Source organism: Apteryx rowi, unplaced genomic scaffold, assembly GCF_003343035.1.
Source record: "Apteryx rowi isolate R43461 unplaced genomic scaffold, aptRow1 scaffold_20, whole genome shotgun sequence".
NCBI classification, from domain to species: Eukaryota; Metazoa; Chordata; class Aves; order Apterygiformes; family Apterygidae; genus Apteryx; species Apteryx rowi.
Genome location: NW_020448308.1, coordinates 2,048,773 through 2,067,794, shown reverse-complemented (window position 1 = coordinate 2,067,794; position 19,022 = coordinate 2,048,773). Strand labels below are relative to the sequence as shown.

Sequence of the window (19,022 nt, the reverse complement as noted above, 5' to 3'; positions counted from 1 at the left end):
CAATTGGGTCACTTAGCAAAATATCAAAACCAGTCAAACTTCATAGGTTTTCTCAAACAACTTGAACCTAAATCTGGATATCAGGACATAGATACTGTGGGAATACTGAATCTGTAGCTATCTAAGCACAGGGGGAGCTTTTGTTTTACATGTATGTGCTTCTTTTCCTCCTCAGTGATCTGAAGATAAAGGTTGGGGACAAGCACATCAGTGCTCACAAATTTGTGCTGGCGGCACGCACTGAGACGTGGAGTCTAGCCAACCTAGTGTCAACGGAGGAGCTGGATCTGTCAGGTTAGTCATTGCTTAGTAGTGTGTGATGCTTTGATTGTCTTTGGGATGACTGATGCAAGGACCTGCTAGGAAAAGTTTACTTACCATTCAGAATGCTACTGTCCACAGAAAGTGGTGTTTAAGTCATTAATTATGAAGCTCTGTCTCTGAAACATGCTAGTAGGTTTGCAAACTAGGTGGCAGTGCTAGTTAAATCAGTCTTCTTTCCCATGAATAAATGGAAGTTAAGAATGGTGGTCTGCTTCTTTCTGAGAGTAGCTAAACAGGAAAAACAAATCTATATGGAGGAGCTCAACTTCTTCCTCTTTAGGACAGGGCTTTTGAGGTAGTGTGCATAACTTGTTGGTTAGAAGAGTGTGTGGGGGGAAATGGGGAGAATTTTTTTTTCTAATAAAAACTATTTGCTTTTTGTATTTTGATACCTTTGCAAAATAGGCTGAGGAGAAGCTTTTTGAAAGACTGTTTTCTATGGGATGGTGTCTTGTTCTACTGAAGCTGTTTCTTGCATGTGATAAAACTGAGCAGTGTTTCTGCAGATTGAACCTCTTGACAGGGATAGTATGGAAGAGCCTTGGCACGCGATTAATCCCTCAACAATGAAAAGGGGAGTGAAGCTGAACAGGTTTGCAGGCTGATATGTTGACTGTCAGCCACTGACTTCACTTGCTACTCTTAATCTTATCATGCATCCTAAATGCAGCCAAACTGGAAAACGGCAAGTCTCAGCAAGTCAATTTTGTGAGGCAGCATAAGTTTCCCCGCAGAAGGATTTTGGGATCTTTCTGCAGCTGCAAGACAACATGCCAGGGAGCAATCTCAAATTGAACACTGTCAGCACAGGACTTTTCTTAATCTATGCTGATTGTAACTTTGTTACAAGTGTTAAGTGACAGTCCATAGCATTTCTAGCTCCAACTTCATGCTAGTTTGGAAGTCTCAAATATAGTTAGTCTGGTGTGTTTAACAATGCAAATACCGCCTCATTATAGCATGATGCTAAAATAAGTGCTAGTGCCACTTTCTACTGTGTAGAATTGAATTTTCTTAAACTTTCATCAATTGCACAAGGTTAGGGTATGAAGTAGTTGCAACAAGCTGTCTACTTTAAAGCTTGGCATAGTTTTTAAGAGGCTCTCTTTAGAACTTGCAAGTTAAGATGGCCTAAAACAAAATACAGGCAATATTCAAAATTGAATTTTTTTTGTGGAATTCTGCAGATTATATGAACTATATCTCCTTTAAGAGTAGAAGGAGATTAATGTCTTCTCATTTTGGAAAGAGAAAGTGCTAACTCAGCCAAAGCAGTGCTGATGACAGCTCAGGTGGGCTTCCTGGTTACTTCAACAGCATTGGACCAAAGATATTTGTTTTACCAAGCAGCCTGTTTCTTAGGCACTCTACCAAATAGTACTTGGAATAGCACGTAGTCTGCAAATAATCTGGGGCCAACTCTTCATGTAAAAGATGTTTTAGGATGGGTAATTCAGTTAACTATGTATGTTTAAAAAAAATCTTAAAGGACTGATATTATTTTCTTATAATAATGGTATTTTTGTTGTGTGATCTTGCATTGTCTAGTAACCCTCATATCCTTGTAAGCAGGGTTGTCTCTGTAATGCTTCTGACCAGGTGACAAAGGCTTCTGGCCCATGAGACCTGTGTCTCTAGCAGCCTGTGGTGTAGGTTTCTATTACTTCAGGTGTAAAAACATGCAGGCTTGGAACTGGTGTTGTAAACACCTGAAGCTTAACCAGCTTCTTAAACCAACTCTTTTGCACCATTTCCTAGAAATGGTTCCCAGCAGTTTGAAGTACTTTGTAGCTCTTTCGAAGAGCTAAGCAATGTTTGTTGGATTGCAGCACATGGCTATCACGTTCAAAGGGAGGGTTCTTAAAGTGAAAAGGGAGACTTGGGTATGTCAAATGTAGGGGTTAAATTCTGGATTTGGCCATAATGTGAGGGAGCAAAGACTTTGAAGGGGAATCGCTGGCCCCTAAATCTGCAGTGCTTGTCATAGCAGGTAGGAGATGTTATAGGGCTCCCTACATTCTGCACAGTGTTCCGGGGAAGAAAAGGCTGTTTCTGGAGTGATGCCAGCATTGCTGCTAGGTTTTTTTTAACTTCTGATGAGTCTTGTCTGTTTTGCATTCTGATCAAACTAAAGCAGTACGGTTTCAACCCAGCTATCTTTCCTGGTAGCTGTAACTTTAACAGTGAGAGGAATGTCAGCTGCTTGAATAGGTGATTGTTCTTTGGGAATCTTATTAATCCCTGTTCATCTGTGCTAGATGCTGACCCAGAGGTAACCATGGCAATGCTGCGCTGGATCTACACAGATGAACTTGAGCTAAGAGAAGATGATATCTTCTTGACGGAGCTTATGAAACTAGCTAATAAATTTCAGCTCCAGCTGCTTAGGGAAAGGTGAGTCTTGGTAAATACACTGAATCTTCTATTCAAACAAAGTCAAAGTTCAAGAAATAAGTTAATAGCTGCTAGCAATTGGATGAAACTCTGCATTTTTAAAGGAAGACTTGAAGTTTTTAAAATGCAGCATGACATTCAATATGTCACAGGAGACGAAGCCTTGCACAATAACTCTTAACTGCAGCAGTTTTTCTCATGTTTATTTTCCAGTTCCTCTCCTAGTCAAACTAATAACCCTAATTTGTCATTGAGGGGGAGTGGAGAGTAGTATGTTAATAATAAACTGAATTCTTGCAAGAAAGGAATTGTAAAAAGAATGCTGTAAAGAGTCAATGTCAAAAAGTAGCTTGCAGTAGTAAAATGCCACAGGTGAAATTTTCTAACTTAAACAGCTGTTTTCTTGTCTCAAAGTGACAGCCTTCCTTCATAAAGAAAGGTAATCATGACAGTACAATGCTCTGGCATTTTAAGGAAATAGCATTATTACACCATTATAGTAGGAACCAGTTTATCACAAATATATCAAGTGCTCTAAATAACTGCTTAGACTCGTAGTGAGAAGCCTGAATGTGCAAAGGGAAATCTCTTCAAGTTTCCTGCAACTTTGAGGCTTTGAATTCAGTCAGAAATGAAGTACCCTTGGATACGAAACTTCAGCCCAAGGGGTATCTGGGGCTGTAGCAGCACTTAGCATCCTTACTTGATCTGTGCTTTAACAGTGATTCAGCATGAAGAAACCAACTGGATTATCAACTCTTTCGTCCTAGAGGTTTACCTCTGTAAGGCCAATGCTAACACTGCCTTCAGACTTTGTACCAACCGAACAATACTATCTTCCTGTTGTACTAATTAAAGTTTCCTTAAGTGTTGCCTGGTCACAGTAGTCCAGCTACAATAAGGAGGCCCAAGTACAGTATGCTAATAGTTATTAGTAGATCTCTTGGTAGGTATTTGCACCCAAAGGCAAGTATTATATCATACTTATCTCCTTTTGTTTTTTATCTTGAATAACTGCCTGGAGATCACTGTCATGCTTAACTTCATCTTCAGTTTGGGGTACTTGGGTTGTTACTGTAAACTCAAAGTAATAGCTTCACACCTGTAAAGAGTTTGAATCTGCTGTTAAACCTTATCGCTTTTTTAAATGAAACAAATAGCTGTATTTGGTATGTCTCTTTCTAGCTTCAGCACAAAAGCTGCTTGTGATCACTGTAGCCCTTAGGAAGTAGGGAAGATGTCTGTCTACAGCAGTGAATGAATTGCAGCTTGTTCCGCTGGGAGAACTAGGATGCTTCTCTCTTCACGTGTGGACTCCAGCGCTGCGTTTGGTGCTATCATGGGACCTCAGCTTTGATAGACACTGCTTTGATAGGAATCTGCACTTACTGAAACAGTTTTGCAGGGGTTCTGATTAAAGTAATGCTGAGCAGCATAAATATATAGTAAAGCAAAGCCAAGCCTTTTTCTATTAGCACCCAGCAAAAGGAGTAGAACTCTTACAGCATGGGAAAGCAGTTACAGAAAACCATTTCCTGATTAACTGAATGCTGACTCTTCTGTTTTGACAGATGTGAGAAAGGAGTTATGTCACTAGTTAATGTCAGGAACTGTATTCGTTTCTATCAGACTGCTGAGGAGCTGAATGCTGGTACTCTTCTGAACTATTGTGCTGAAATAATTGCTAGTCACTGGGTAAGTACTTTGACAGAAGAAAGCAGGAGAAAAATAAGTTGGTGGAGTGGAGATACTTAAATTCTAGAATTTTGCTTAACTTACTTCAGAGGTTAGCCAATACAGTATGTTTTGGTACGGTAGCATCCAAGCATCCCATTTGGAATGGGAATTATATAAATTGCTGCATGGCTTTTGGCGACTAAGGTGCCCTGTTGTGTTGACTCTGTTCACAAGGGGCAGCAGCAGTGTGAAAAGCTCTCACATCTGCCTGCCTTGCCCCCCATGTAAGTGGAGGGGCTTCTCCTGAGGCAGGAATCTTTTTTTTTTCCCTTGACTTCTTTCTCAATTATGCTTCTTTGGGCAATGTGTTTTATTTACTATTCTTTACAATCCAGTTCCTAGTTACATAAGAAACAAATAGTACATTAAATGGCTCTTAATTCCTCTTTTTGGTGTTTTTCCCCTTTTTTGTCCTTTTTGGAGGTTATGTCCACTGTCCATCTTGAAGCAAACATTTCACGATGAAAGAGCAACTTATAGCCTGAAGAGTTGTTCTGTTCACTGGAAATACCTTGCTCTAAAAAGCCTCTTCCCTTGGTAAACTTGAGCCAAACCAAAGAGATTGTGCTCTAATAAGGAAGAGTTGCATATCAAATTTGAATTCTGAACTGTTCAGAGGCTCACCCACAATTGGTCTTTGTCTATACATGATTGGGAATCCCAGGCCTGCTTTTACTTCCAAAAATAATCCTCGAAAGTAAGGGTCAAGCCAGTGGAGAGTTTCTAACAGAGGGAGCTGCAAGGAATCTTGCAACTGGCCTGGAAGTGCCACTTGTTCTAATCTCTGCATTATTTTGGGGAAAGCTTGATTAACTGTACTGTAATGAACTCTTCAATAGTAGTAAGCCTTTTTCTCAAAAATAACTCAAATCTGTGACTTAAACTAATTTACTATCTTAACTTAGAGACTGGCTATTGATCTACTCTAAGGGTTGGTGAAATGCTTGTTTTCCCCTGCCTGTAGACATAGGGGAGCAGAAAACCTCACTGTAACAGATCTTGAAACTAAATTGAAAGATGTAAAACCTCCTCTGAATGCTTCCTCCTAGCCGTAAGAGGCTATCTTGGAGTACCTCTAGGTGACAAACACAGGTCTGTTCCTGCTTGTTGTTATGCCATGCATGTTATCAAAATGGAGCTTTAAATGAGCTTGTTTTGTGGACTTTAATTGTGTTGAGCAATGCCAAATTGTTTACAAACAAGATAGAAGTATTGTTTACCCTTTGCTTTTTTGTTCCTTCTAGGATGACTTGCGTAAAGAAGACTTCAGTAGCATGAGTGCTCAGTTATTGTATAAAATGTTCAAATCGAAGACAGAATATCCTTTGCATAAGGCTATTAAAGTTGAGAGAGAGGATGTAGTCTTCTTGTATCTTATTGAAATGGATTCACAGGTACAGTGAGACTGACTTGCTGTGTGTTCTAGAACTTGGTGTTTCCATTAACTAGTTTAACTGCTAGTTTAAACCTTGTTATCAGTTTCTGTCACTGACTCTTTTCATTCATTGTTTATCCCTACCACAGATGCTTCCATTTACGTAATGGAAGTCTAGCTGCCACATCAGAGGCTTCATAAAGATTAACTCAGAAGTGTTTCATAACACTCTTAGAGCATATGCCTTGCATACAACAGATTGTATCTAGTATAATTCAATACCAGTTATTGCTATGCACATTAAAAGTCACTGTATAATAGTGCACTCTGTTAATTCATTGTAGTTCAGTAAGCATCACTGTTACTTTGAACAAATGCTTTTTCTCTTCTATTGAATGTTTAAAGTAACAGGTATTTGTCCTGGTCAGGTGAACATTCTAAAGCATTAGCAAACAAGTTATCCCTTGGATTTTAGGATATGAGTTTTGAAAAAAGGAATATTTGAATACTTTTTCTAGTACCTTATTGACTCTGCCTATATAGGCAGAATTTTCAGTAATGCACCAGACTTGCTTCCTGTGGGTTAAAAAAGGCTTGCAAACAGAACTCCTGTGTTCTCATTGATCAGGCCTCTGATTAGATTTGCATGTAGAAATGCCAGTCTTCTGATTGTTTTCCTGGGTTTTGAGAGGTACTTACCCAAATGCAGCATTAATATTTTGTGTTAGAACTTCAGCTCTAAGGTCACAGTGGTTGGAGTGGGCTGTTAAAATTTCATGTTGGGCTGTGAGTGTCTCTTAGTATAACTAATGTCAATCCACTAAACTGTTTTATAGCTTCCTGGGAAGCTCAATGAACTGGATCACAATGGAGATCTTGCTTTAGATCTAGCCCTCTCCCAAAGACTGGAGAGTATTGCAACTACACTGGTCAACTACAAGGCTGATGTAGATAGGGCAGACAAGAGTGGCTGGAGTCTATTACATAAAGCCATCCAAAGAGGTAAGTAAATAGGATATGAAGCCTCTTTAACTTGCAGTTATTCCCGCCTTGGAATATATATTCCAAAGACTATCCTTGTAATTGACACTTTATTTAAAAAAACCAAACAACCCAGCAAACTGTTTAGAATGTAAATGCTAGGCTGCTGGCTGGTGAACTAAACTTGTAGTATATGACATCAAGAAACCATCTAGAACAGCATTGTCTGCTAAAGGATGTAGGTAGATATTGAGAGCATTCTAATGTGGCAACACAATGTTTTTCTGACAGATAGATGAATCGAGCTATATCATACATGGACAACCTAGCTACAAAGTGAAAGGGAAGCCTTTTTCTAGACCTGGGTTGAATGCAGCATCTACTTCTTACTGATCATGGTTAACAGCAAGGGTCTTCCCTACTGGACAGCAGGTAGAGGTGCTTCTGTGCTAGTCTAAATATCTGCAAAGTTCTTCCAGCTCCAGTGAATAGTAGCATGGTTAACACTAACAGAGTGGAGTTTGAGTACAATTACATGATTATCTTGAGCTGCTCTCAACCTTGGAGTGCAAAATGCATCTTATGAGAACTGGAGCACACTAGGACCTGGTTGCCATGGCCACAATACTCAGAAGGCTTTGGAGCAGCAGCATCTTGGCTTATGGCCAAGATCTGGTTTAAAACAAAAATCTCTAGAGCATCATGCTACTACTTTCCTGCAATGATTATCTTTGGGCAGCGCTCTGTTCCAGGAAGTACAGCAGGGATCTTACCTGGAACTGGACCTCATAGGTATTGTGGTGCTACAACTAATTAAAAGTATCTGCTTGCTTCTACCAGCAGACAAAATCCTCCAAAACTGAAACTACTTTTAAGGGAGTCTGAGAGCTCAACACAGCTCGTGACTTTTCTTTAATCTCTTACATATCTGAACAGGGTAATGTTGATGTTTGATCCTATGAATGAAACTTCAGCAGCAGGAGTAGGAGACCTTCTAGGCATAGGTCAGTGTTGTGGTGGCTGCAGTCTTGTGAAGCATTAGAAAGCTTGCAGCAGGCTCCTGTTCATAATTAATACTAGCATTTGTCCTCTAGTTCTAATGTCTGCTTTCAGTCTAAGCTAAAACTCTGAGAATGAATGCTTGCTTTTCAGTAACTAAGCTTCAGTGAGTTGATCACTGTTAACAACCACATGTTCTGGAAACAGAGCTAAAGCAAATTGTCTGAATTTGCCAGATGATCCTTATTTTCCCTGATCACTGAAGAAGAGTGGGGGAATATCAAATAAAGAAATTGGGGAAAGTGAGATTTTGGTTTTGGCTGTTGGATGTGATGCAGCTTTTTATGTTGCTTAAACAGGCGAACAATTTTCTTTGCTCTCCAGTCTTTTGTTGAGGACAGGCAACTTGTGCATACCTGTCCTCAAACTAGTATTTGGAGTACAGGGAACAGTAATATGCTGAAGTGCATCTTGGTGTTTCAAGTCAAGGTCTGATGCACTGAAGTGGGCATAACTTCTGGCTTCTGAGAAGTCCTGAGGGAGGGAGTTCTTAATGCCTTGCCTGATGAGTCCTGACTGCAGAAGCTATTAGGTCATATAGTGGGGTCTAAACTTTCAAGAGATAGCAAAGACTGCTAGTGTTTGTCTATATAGCAATACTGAACAGTTAATGACTAACTTCCAACTGTGCAGCTTTTGACTGGTGCTCTGGAATAGTATCCCTCGGTCACAAATGACCTGTGTGCTTAGTCTCACAACTTGTCCGGTTGTGCATTAGAGCAGCAATGGATTTATCTTAACAGATACAGGAGCTAGCAAACTCACTTGGTATCACCATATCAAGTAAACTAGTGTTTGAACCCTAGAGTCGGCATGTAACCTCTAGGGAAAATGCTTGTTCTGAGGCATTATGGAATACATTCATCCTGGCTTTGTGGCAAACTGTTCTTGGAGTTATCTATTGCTAAGGCATTCTAAGAACCAATGCTCCTATTAGAATGATTGTATGGTACGGAGGGGAAATCATGTGTATCCATTTTCTGGACTTGTATAAAGTATTCAGGGTTCCTAGCATACCCACAGATAACCTTCTTTCCTTTCATAAAAGGAGACAAATTTGCTGCAAACTTTCTTATTAAAAATGGTGCCCGTGTGAATGCTGCTACATTGGGAGACCAGGAGACTCCTCTGCACCTGGTGGCATCATACAGCCCCAAGAAGCATTCACCAGATGTGATGGCAGAGATGGCGCAGATAGCAGAATCCCTCTTACAGGCTGGGGCCAATCCAAACATGCAAGACAGCAAAGGAAGGTAAATACTGGCTGAAGTATCTGTCAAACTGGTAGCGGAAGTTAAGTGTAGCAATTAGTTATAGCCCACCGGGAACCTGCTCAGGTCTGTCAGCAAGGCACAGATGATACTGGAAGCAAGAAAGATGAAGTTGTTACTTCAGTGTTTGACCTGCTGATACACTCAAAGCAGAAAACTATGTACGTTGAATGATACTGTCATTGAACATAGTCCAGGTGTGGAAAGCTGGGGTGAGCTGACTGTTGAAACACAGGGTGAGCAGTTTTCCTTTATTGGGTCACTGAACAATAAAACAAGTTAAATGATGACACATGGCTCTTCCTAAAAAATGCTTCTCTTAAAGAAGACAGACAGCTGTCTGTCAGTCAAACTGAAATTATCTCGGAGAGCCAATGTCTGCAGTGTATTTGAGATGTCTTTTCTTAGTGTTTTGGTATATGGTCACTGAAGTGTAGCGTGTTTAAGCTGCTTTATGGGTTGGGCTGGGCTGGCAAGCAAGCATGTAAAATGGTGTAGAAAGACTTTCAAAGTATGCAAACTAATCAGTTTTGATAAGTTAAGATTTGAGCTTTTATGCTATATGCTTGAAGGTTAGTTATTATCTTAATGTAAAGAATTGTTTACCACTGAATTGACTGGAACCATATCCACTAAAGCGGTGGCTTGCTTTGTCCAGATGTACTTGGGCCCTTTGCCTGAAAGCGGAGGTGAAGGTTAAACCCAGAAGTCTGTGGGGGAGAGTTGGTGAAGAATCTTAGATAGGAGAATCTTACATAGGAGTGTCTCTCTTCTTACCAGTTTAATTATACTTGGCTTCAATTGCAGGACCCCATTACATGCATCAATTGTGGTCAGGAATGAACCTGTATTCAGTCAACTCCTCCAGTGCAAACAGTAAGTTTCATTTAAATGCAAATTACAGTGAGGTTACTTTGTACAGTGAAGGTATGAGAATTGGTTTAAGAAAAGCCTTCTAGGCCTTTTGGCCTTGTAGGCTTGCAATAGGCTAGGGATGCAAAAGTGTAAGGACTTTGCATAATATAAGATGAAAGATGTCTTTCTACACAATGCCAGAAGCCAAGCAAGCTTGCTGTACTGTAAAGAGGAAGCAAACTGCATCTCGGTGTTTTTTCCGAGTAGGGTTAGCTGAAAGAATGCAGCAATAACTTCGTTCATAGTGGAGCCTAAAGGAGTAATAAGAATCTAATGTCTTAATACTTTTCTGGATTCAACTTGGATTCTGCGTAAAGCTAATACAGATGACTTTTACTAGGGCAAAGAAACAGAATACTTCATTTGGCTCAGCTTCTCTTTAGTTGAATTGAGAGCTTTTGTACACTACTTACATGCAGTGGAACTTGTTTCTGTTGCACACGTTTTGTGGCAGTCCAAATCCAGCAATGCCACACTCGTAGGAGTAATGAGCTTAAAGACATGCCTTTTGGTGACCTCTAGGGCTTGTTTTAGAATACTTACAAATTCTTTGAAGTACCTGAAGCTAGAGCAGGTTTCTTTGGCAAGTAAAAGGGTTGTCAATGAGATGTTAGATAAATTAGTACAGCTGTTAGACTTGAGTGTTAGAAGCTGCATGGGGAACACCCTTTTTAAGGCATAAATTGGGGAACATTAACTCTTATTTTTAGACTAGACTTGGAACTGAAGGATCATGAGGGAAGCACAGCTCTGTGGCTTGCAATTCAATATATCACCGTATCCTCTGATCAATCTGTAAATCCTTTTGAGGACACCCCTGTTGTAAATGGAACCTCATTTGATGAGAACAGTTTTGCAGCAAGGTTGATCCAACGAGGCAGCAATACAGACGCGCCAGACGCAGTAACAGGTAAAGCAGAGGTTTGTATTTCTGTTTAGCTGGAAGGTTTGTGCAAGTTAATTGCCTGGTGCTACTAACGCATTTCCTGAAATTCAAACTACTTTAGGCTTTTTAAATAATTGTTTGGGATTAGGTAAAGATTTCTGGGGAGTTGAATGTAATTGCCACAGCTGTTGCTGAGCACATATACCTAATGAATGTTAGGTGGTAGTAACTTCAGTCAGAGCTGGAACTCTGACGGGTCCCAAGCTGAGCTTAATTTGCAGGAAGTAACAAACTGGACTCCTTGCCAGGTCCTGACATCCTCTTTACAGTTTCAAAATATGTATTTGCTAAATGGCAGTGCACATCACAGTGCAGCATTGGGAGAGGACAGCTAGTAGATAGTGAAGAAAATCCTGGCTTCAAGCTTGAATGTTGTAAGGTAGTAGGGAAGGTGCTAACACACTGGTTAGTGTCAAAGTGTAGTTGGGATAGCACTCTAACTGCATTTAAATGTTTTTCTTAGGAAACTGCTTGCTTCAGAGGGCAGCTGGTGCTGGAAATGAGGCAGCTTCTCTCTTCCTAGCAACTCATGGAGCAAAAGTCAACCACCAAAACAAATGGGTAAAGAGTAGAAGCTTCTAGACTTTAGTCTGAAAGTTCCCTTGAATGTACTGTTCCAGAAATATAGTACCAGAATTATTTTGAGAAAATGAGTCTTTCTTAAAAAGTGGTTAACACCAGCTTCAAACAAGTTGGAAGACCGGAGTGTTCTGTGGGTTTCAGATACTTCCTAGTAACTGGACAACTGTTACATGCTCATAGCACTGCTCTTGCAGCATCACCAGGGGTTAACATGCTTCTAACACTTCCCCCTGCTGTAGTAAATTCCTTATGATAAGTTACTTCATGTAGTTTGGAAGTTCTGATAAGGTTCAGCTGCTAGGACTTAAGCTTTACATACCCATAAAAATGGGTATAGTAGTTTAAAAGCTACTTCTCTAGCTCATGACTTCTTGTTTCAAGCTCTTAACCTAATTTTCTGTTTATTAAAGGGAGAAACACCCCTGCATACAGCATGTAGGCATGGCCTAGCAAACCTGACAGCAGAACTTCTGCAGCAAGGAGCCAATCCTAACATCCAAACTGCAGAAGCAGCCCTTGGTCAGAAGGATGCATCTTCTCCAACAGCAGAGAATGTCTATCTGCAAACTCCCCTTCACATGGCTATTGCTCACAATCATCCAGACGTGGTGTCGGTCATCCTGGAACAAAAAGGTATGTTTTTTTCTGGTTCAAACTATATTGATGTTATGATGGACTGGCATGTCTAGTTGCTAACTAAACTGTGTTAGGGAAAAACTACAAATAACTTGTGTTTTCCTGTAGCCTTTGCTTAATTAGATCAATTAACAACACTGGTTAAACAAGCAGGTGACTTTGGTTTAAGACTAGAATGTTAAGTCATCTTGAGCAAACGTGTAGTACTGATCTTTTCCAATGCTCCACTGTGGATAGTGGACTTGAACTTCTAGCTATTCTGGCTGTACAAGTGAGATCTCCTTTCTCCCCTGTCAAAGTATTCAGTTCAGGTAAATGCAGGAATCTACTAAATACAGGTAGAAATCTCACCACAGGAAGATGCCTTCTATATCCTTCAACTCTTTCAATAAGAGGATTTTGAACAGTGTGACTCTAATGGCAGTATTAGACTTAAATGAATGCTGAAATATTAGCAGAGTTTTCCACTTATGGCATCTAGGATACCTACCAGATTCAGCTGGCATAGGTGGGATTTGGGGAGGAGGGGTGAACTGAGGAGTATATATTCCTTCCCAAGGAGCTGAGAAGGAGGGATGCTGCCACCATCTTGCAATATAGCCTCCAGTAAAGTCTTCATGCTCTGAGCTTTATATAAAGCCACCCAGTTCAGAAACAGAGGTAGTAATAGGGAAGGCTAAGTCCCTTATCCAGAAAGCTGAATGGCTTGACAGTATGAATATTAAGATTTGGTATTACCACTGCTGCATAGTCCTAAACAGTCTCAGCATTTGGGGAAGCTCAGGATAACTTATTACTTGCTCAGGAAGGGATTTTTTCAAATTGACCAGATAAATGAACAGTCTACTTGAAAATGTTAAGATGCAGGAGTAGCAATGTCAGTCAGCAACTGCATGTCAAATACAGGAATGCTCTAACCCTGAATGCTTTGTTCTAGCTAATGCTCTTCATGCTACCAACAACTTGCAAATCATTCCTGACTTTAGTCTAAAGGATTCAAGAGATCAGACTGTGTTGGGATTGGCTCTGTGGACAGGTAAGTGCCTGCAAAACAAAATGAGAAATATGTGGAAGACATGATGTGAATAAGATTCTTGGGACAAAGCAACAGCTGTGGGTTCATGGCCTGACTTGTGCTGCTAATAAGAAGCTGTCTAGGAGAGTTTGAGGTGGTGATTTTTGGCTTCTAAAAATGAATATTTGCATCTAGCTTACTGATGGGAGCTTTTTAGCCCTACAGCTTCCCTTGTTCACTAGGGGATAGTCTGGAGCTTCTTCCTTACAACTCTACTTGCAGTTATGTGGAATTGTTCCAGGGTGTGAGCTCTTCATTGGTGTTTTTCATCAGTTCACCATATTGTCTGTTCATGGTTAACTCTGTAGAAACTGGTTAATACACTAATGTTACTTTTTACAAAAGGAAGGTGAGCTACTTTAAGTGGCTGTGAAGGGGAACGGAACTGAAATACTGTATTGGAAGATGCTTTCTTGCCTGAAAAGGGGAGGGGGATAGTTTGGGGGAAAACTTGATGGTCACAGTCAAGTGATGCTTCAGCCTTGTTGGGTCATCCTCAAAAGAAAGTGGTTGTGTGGTCACCACTGAATCAAGTTAAGTGTGGTCCTACTGAGCTGCAAACAGCTGTATAGAGAATCACTTCTCATATTCTGAGCTTAATGAGATATGAGGCAGAACATCTAGTCATATACTCTGTTCTGAAGTGCCAGGTATCATCCACGTGTAAAAACACTTATTGTCAGGTCTCCTGCTTTTTCCTTTCCAATGATTTTTAAAATAAGGAAACTAAAATGTAGATTTCCTTTAATCATTGACTCCTCCTGGAATGAGAGAAGGAAGCCATAAGCTGGACACCTGAATGATACAGTAGTAGACATGTGAATGGCTAATGAATGTAACGCCAAAAGTCAATATGCTTCTTGAACAAAAATCAGAGGAAGTATGAAGGGTTAGGCTAGGTGTGGCCCTTACTAGATTTAGGCTGGCAGAACTAAGGGAAAATCTCTGCTGTATGTCAAACCATATCTGGTGTCTTAAAGCAAGACAGAAAGGAGTTGGTAATCAATATTCTACAATTAGTCCATCAATGAATATCCAAGTTACATGGTCATGAGCTGGTTTAGCTCATGTATGTAAATTTTCTAACACTGAATCAGTATGCCTCTTTTATTGAAAATTGAAAGCTTGAAGCCTTGTTTATTAAGCTTTAGAGGGTCTCTGAACTGAAGGTAAAATACTAATGAGCTGTAAATCTTCAGGCATGCACACAATAGCAGCTCAGCTGCTTGGATCTGGGGCATCCATCAATGACACAATGTCAGACGGGCAGACTCTACTACATATGGCAATACAGAGACAAGATAGTAAGAGTGCACTGTTTCTGCTGGAACACCAGGCAGATATAAATGTCAGGTAAGATCTTAACTGATGCAACGCTGAATTGGATCCATGTTTAGGAGCAGGTAGTGTTTACTGCCCTTACCTAACAGCCTGAAGTTAGAGGTTCAAATCTTGTTAGTTACATACTTGGCCTCTTTTATGGAACTAATTATGGCTGATGGGCCATATATGCAAACTTGAAGCTCTTTATAGCTCTGTCAGTCAGTGCCCCCTCTTGGGATTGCAGAGGGTGGTGTCACTTCATTTTAGATAAAACAGGATCCTGTTATCACAAACCCTCAAGTCCCAGAGACACAATATTGAGCTTCTGTAGTTTCCCTTCTGTTTACCAGCTTGCTGGAGCTGTATGCCTTCTATCATGTCAACTAAATTAGGTGTAGCCCCAGCAACTAGATTCAAATATAACTCGCATCATGAGTGTCTCTAGGCAAGCTGATATTAAACTTAACAGAAAAAAACACTTATCTGCTTACATGTGGCTGACATGCTTTCTTCAGTTCTGCTGTGTGTACACCCTAATGATTGTGATGGGGATAAACTGCCTGATACTGCTGTTCTGACTTCAGAGTAATTCTTCAGTTGGTATTTGACTGTTGCTTGAAGTGTTACCACAGTATGAACGAACCTGTTCCTTTCTGTGGCAGGAGGCTTTTGCTCTAAAGGAAACTCTGTGTTCAGATGATGGCTGAGCTTAAAGAATTGAGAAAGGAAAGTGTCTGAGCAGCATGTTAACACTCTTAGCTCAGACTTTAGAAATGACTTGTCAGAAAAAGTAAGAAACTGTAGCTGTGATGAAAGACTGTTTTGGTAGGTTTGCTTGATTGTAGAGTTTTATCATAGCAAAAATGCAAAAATAAGGAAGATAATACTAGTCTTTGCCAGTAGAGTATTGTAACAGTGGGTCTAACTTCTAGTGGGGTAGTAACAGACTTCAAACTGTACCTCTTACAGAACACAGGATGGAGAGACTGCCCTACAACTAGCAATTAAAAACCAGCTTCCTCTTGTGGTTGATGCTATTTGTACCAGGGGGGCAGACATGTCTGTGCCAGATGAGAAAGGAAATCCACCTTTATGGCTTGCCTTGGAAAATAACTTGGAAGATATTGCGTCAACTCTGGTAAGGCTGTCAGTCTACTTAATTTAGTCTTGCTCTTGTATCTTGCTAGCAACGAAGTGCTAACTAGCAGAAATGAACTGCTAGTGCCTGACCAGAGCAGAGTAGTCATATAGCGCTATCTAAATTCTAGTGTTTTTCTTCACCAGAAGCTCCTTGTTCTTGGGGAAACTTTCTCTAAACACTGCAGTTCTGTATAGGCAGATACCGTGCAGTTACTGTAATAAAGGTGTAAAAAAGGCTATCAGAATTCCTGATTCTGGAGAGCAAAGTGCTATAGCATCTAGTTTCCAAAGGATCTACTAAAATGTCAGTCTGTAGCATATAAAGACTTGTGTAAAGGTCACCTTCCTGAATAAAACAGAACACCTAATTTTACTCTGTATGTGCTTTTGTGTATATGTATATGCTTTAGAGAAACAGTACACTGTCTCTCTCTTTTCAAGACTAGATCCTATTCCTGCATAGGTGATCCAGCAGGCAACTTGCTGGTATGAGACACAAATTCCTTCCTTATACAAGAGACATAAGGAAGTCTGTTTATCTGAAAACTGTCTCTGATATCCAGCTGTTATCTGTTAGATTGAGATGAATATTTAAGCTTAGCTGCCAGGCTGAGAAATAAGTCTTATAACTGTACTTGACCATTTGGGCTCGTATCAGATAAGAATACTTAGAGTTGAGACTTAAATGTTGTAAATGAGTTCATAAATTGGAGTGGAGCAAGTCTTATTTGAACAATATGGCACTTAAATAGTTTTGAATGCATCTCTTAAATAGACACATAGGGTAACTTCTTCCAGCAACATATGGCAAAACAAGTAAATGGGCCAGACCTTCAAAGGCTGTTGTCTGATGCTACTTCCCTTGCTTTAGGTGCTTGTCACTGCTGGAGAGTAAGGTAGCTTTGTATTACCTGAACTAGCTTAAGACTTCTCTATCTAACATGTATGGGTGATTATCCAAATGAAGTGGTGCTTAATGCTACTAGTTAAGTATTAGACCAACCAAATATTGGTCTGGAAGACATTAAAGTAGCTTTCTAAAACTTGATGACTGTCAAAAGAATAGATCAGGCATCTCTAGTTCTACCCCTAAGGCATAATGCTTCAAAGAATTATTCAAGGACATATAAGGTATTAGGTGCCTTTTGGAGACTTACAGGAAACTTTACTGCCTTATTGTGCTTCTCATTCCAGGTTAGGCATGGCTGTGATTCAACCTGCTGGGGGTCAGGACCAAGTGGGTGCTTACAGACTCTTCTTCATAGAGCTATTGATGAAAACGGTGAACAAATAGCATGCTTTCTTATTCGCAGGTCAGACCCTTTCCTAAAATACAAACTTTCCAATATATATGTACATATTTTTCCTTGCTTAACCTAATTGAATGCTATTTTGAGTCAATAGCAGGTACGTGCTTCATTAACTACTTGGTGAGTGAATGGCACATATGGAAGCCTGGCTAATCTTAGACACATCCTAATGTCATCAAGAACACGATGCTAGCTTAGATAAGAGTCAAACTAAAACTAGAGATTTATGTTTACATAGAATGTGTCATCAGATGCTGGATCAGCTCTTTTAAAAAGTCTGACCCTCTTTTTGGAACTAGTTAAGTCTGGATTAAACATGTGTTAACTTGACTCTCTTGCTTTCCTCTAGTGGTTGCGATGTGAATAGCCCCAGAAAGCCAGGTCCTAATGGAGAAGGAGAAGAAGAAGCTCATGATGGACAGACACCCCTGCACTTGGCAGCCTGCTGGGGACTAGAAGAGGTGATCCAATGCCTTTTGGAGTTTGGTGCCAATGTCAATGCTCAGGTATGTAGAGAAGTGGTGGATAGTTTCTCTGAAGTTAGTTCTCTGATGAACATAGTAAAAAAATTTCCATCTCGGCAGTGTTTTTTGCTTGATAGAAAGAGATTGCTTCTATTTATGGCTGAGCCAGCACAATGACTGGCTGCAGTTCTGTGGTTTTTCTGATCTGTCCATATGGTGGGTTAATTCAGGAAGCTATACTGGCAGGAAAATACTGATACAGAAAACTTCTTGTAGTGTTAGCTTATTGTTGGTATAGTGCTCTGAATTCAACTCCTCTGTCCCTAGTGTGAATTAAAGAAGGGACCAGGACTGTCTTCTGCAGCAATTAATCATTAGATCAACTATAGTATAAAATTGCAGAATGCTCTACTAGGTTATTGGCATGTTTGGGAAGTGTCTTCTGTCACTGAGCATACTGGGGTGAGTAATTTGAGTTGCACTTCATAGTTTTTTGATTGTATAGTAATCCTTGAACAGAAGCTTGACAAATAGCAACAGGAGAAATAAGTACATAAGGTTTTTAGGTCTCCATGCTATCTAAAATCATGACATCAAAACTGCATCATGAAGCTATGGCTGTAGACTGCTTCCTGATACGGACAACTGATTAAACATACCTTATCAAAATTTGAACTTTAATATATGGCTTGCAAAGCATGCGTGTATCTGACTCATTGTACTTTTTAATGAGTCAACTTATAAATGTTTAGCTTCTTCCGGGAAAATCTAGCACTAGTACCCGAGAGTCAAGCTAGGGAAGTATCACTGCTGAAATACTGAGTCTGCTGAAGTGATACTTTGGATTCACTTACTGTACATCTGTTTGTGTATGGTAGAATTAAACTATTTTTCTGAGAACAAATTATTAATATTATAATGTAAATAACATTAACTACCAGACAATAATACTTGTTTGAAAGCATTCTGTTTCAATGCTTGGCTATTGTCTTGAATGCTCATCTTTGCCCCCCAATGTCTAACTGTATGGGGTCTTAGTGCTGAGCTACTTGCAAGGCTGTATAACACAGTGGATTGAGGTCAGCCTATTTGAGAGAAACAACTGCAGAGTTGTAATGGGAGCTCAAATCATGATGCAAGTGAAATAAATGTTTGGTGTCCCAGCAGAAGACTATCAGGTAGGTCACAGAATTAAACTAAAAAGCTTCCCTTATTACTCAAAGACAGGGAAGGATTTGTGTATTACTGCATCTTCATACAATGAACTTTGTGGCTCCTTTCTAGGATGCAGAAGGAAGAACTCCAATCCATGTTGCCATTAGCAACCAACATAATGTTATCATTCAGCTTATGATTTCACATCCAGAAATAAAGCTAAGTGTACGTGACAGGCAAGGAATGACTCCCTTTGCATGTGCTATGACGTATAAAAACAACAAGGCAGCTGAAGCAATTCTGAAGAGGGAGCCAGGAGCTGCTGAACAGGTAAG

General features: G+C 40.0%; 1 protein-coding gene across 2 annotated transcripts in view; it reads left to right on the top strand.

Moving 5' to 3' along the window:
• The window catches only part of ANKFY1 (ankyrin repeat and FYVE domain containing 1), a 34,332-nt gene that overhangs the window by 6,986 nt on the left and 8,324 nt on the right, over positions 1-19,022 (top strand). Inside the window, exons 3-18 of one of the 2 annotated variants that reach the window (XM_026063680.1) lie at positions 176-294; positions 2,583-2,718; positions 4,290-4,413; positions 5,700-5,849; positions 6,667-6,832; positions 8,919-9,123; positions 9,949-10,017; positions 10,767-10,966; positions 11,466-11,563; positions 11,995-12,217; positions 13,158-13,256; positions 14,495-14,648; positions 15,588-15,756; positions 16,953-17,071; positions 17,418-17,574; positions 18,817-19,017. In XM_026063680.1, the coding sequence (XP_025919465.1) occupies positions 176-294; positions 2,583-2,718; positions 4,290-4,413; positions 5,700-5,849; positions 6,667-6,832; positions 8,919-9,123; positions 9,949-10,017; positions 10,767-10,966; positions 11,466-11,563; positions 11,995-12,217; positions 13,158-13,256; positions 14,495-14,648; positions 15,588-15,756; positions 16,953-17,071; positions 17,418-17,574; positions 18,817-19,017 (2,389 nt within the window). Of the gene's footprint in view, positions 1-175; positions 295-751; positions 917-2,582; positions 2,719-4,289; positions 4,414-5,699; positions 5,850-6,666; positions 6,833-8,918; positions 9,124-9,948; positions 10,018-10,766; positions 10,967-11,465; positions 11,564-11,994; positions 12,218-13,157; positions 13,257-14,494; positions 14,649-15,587; positions 15,757-16,952; positions 17,072-17,417; positions 17,575-18,816; positions 19,018-19,022 lie in introns of those variants that run through there. The other variant, XM_026063681.1, reaches the window with a different exon arrangement.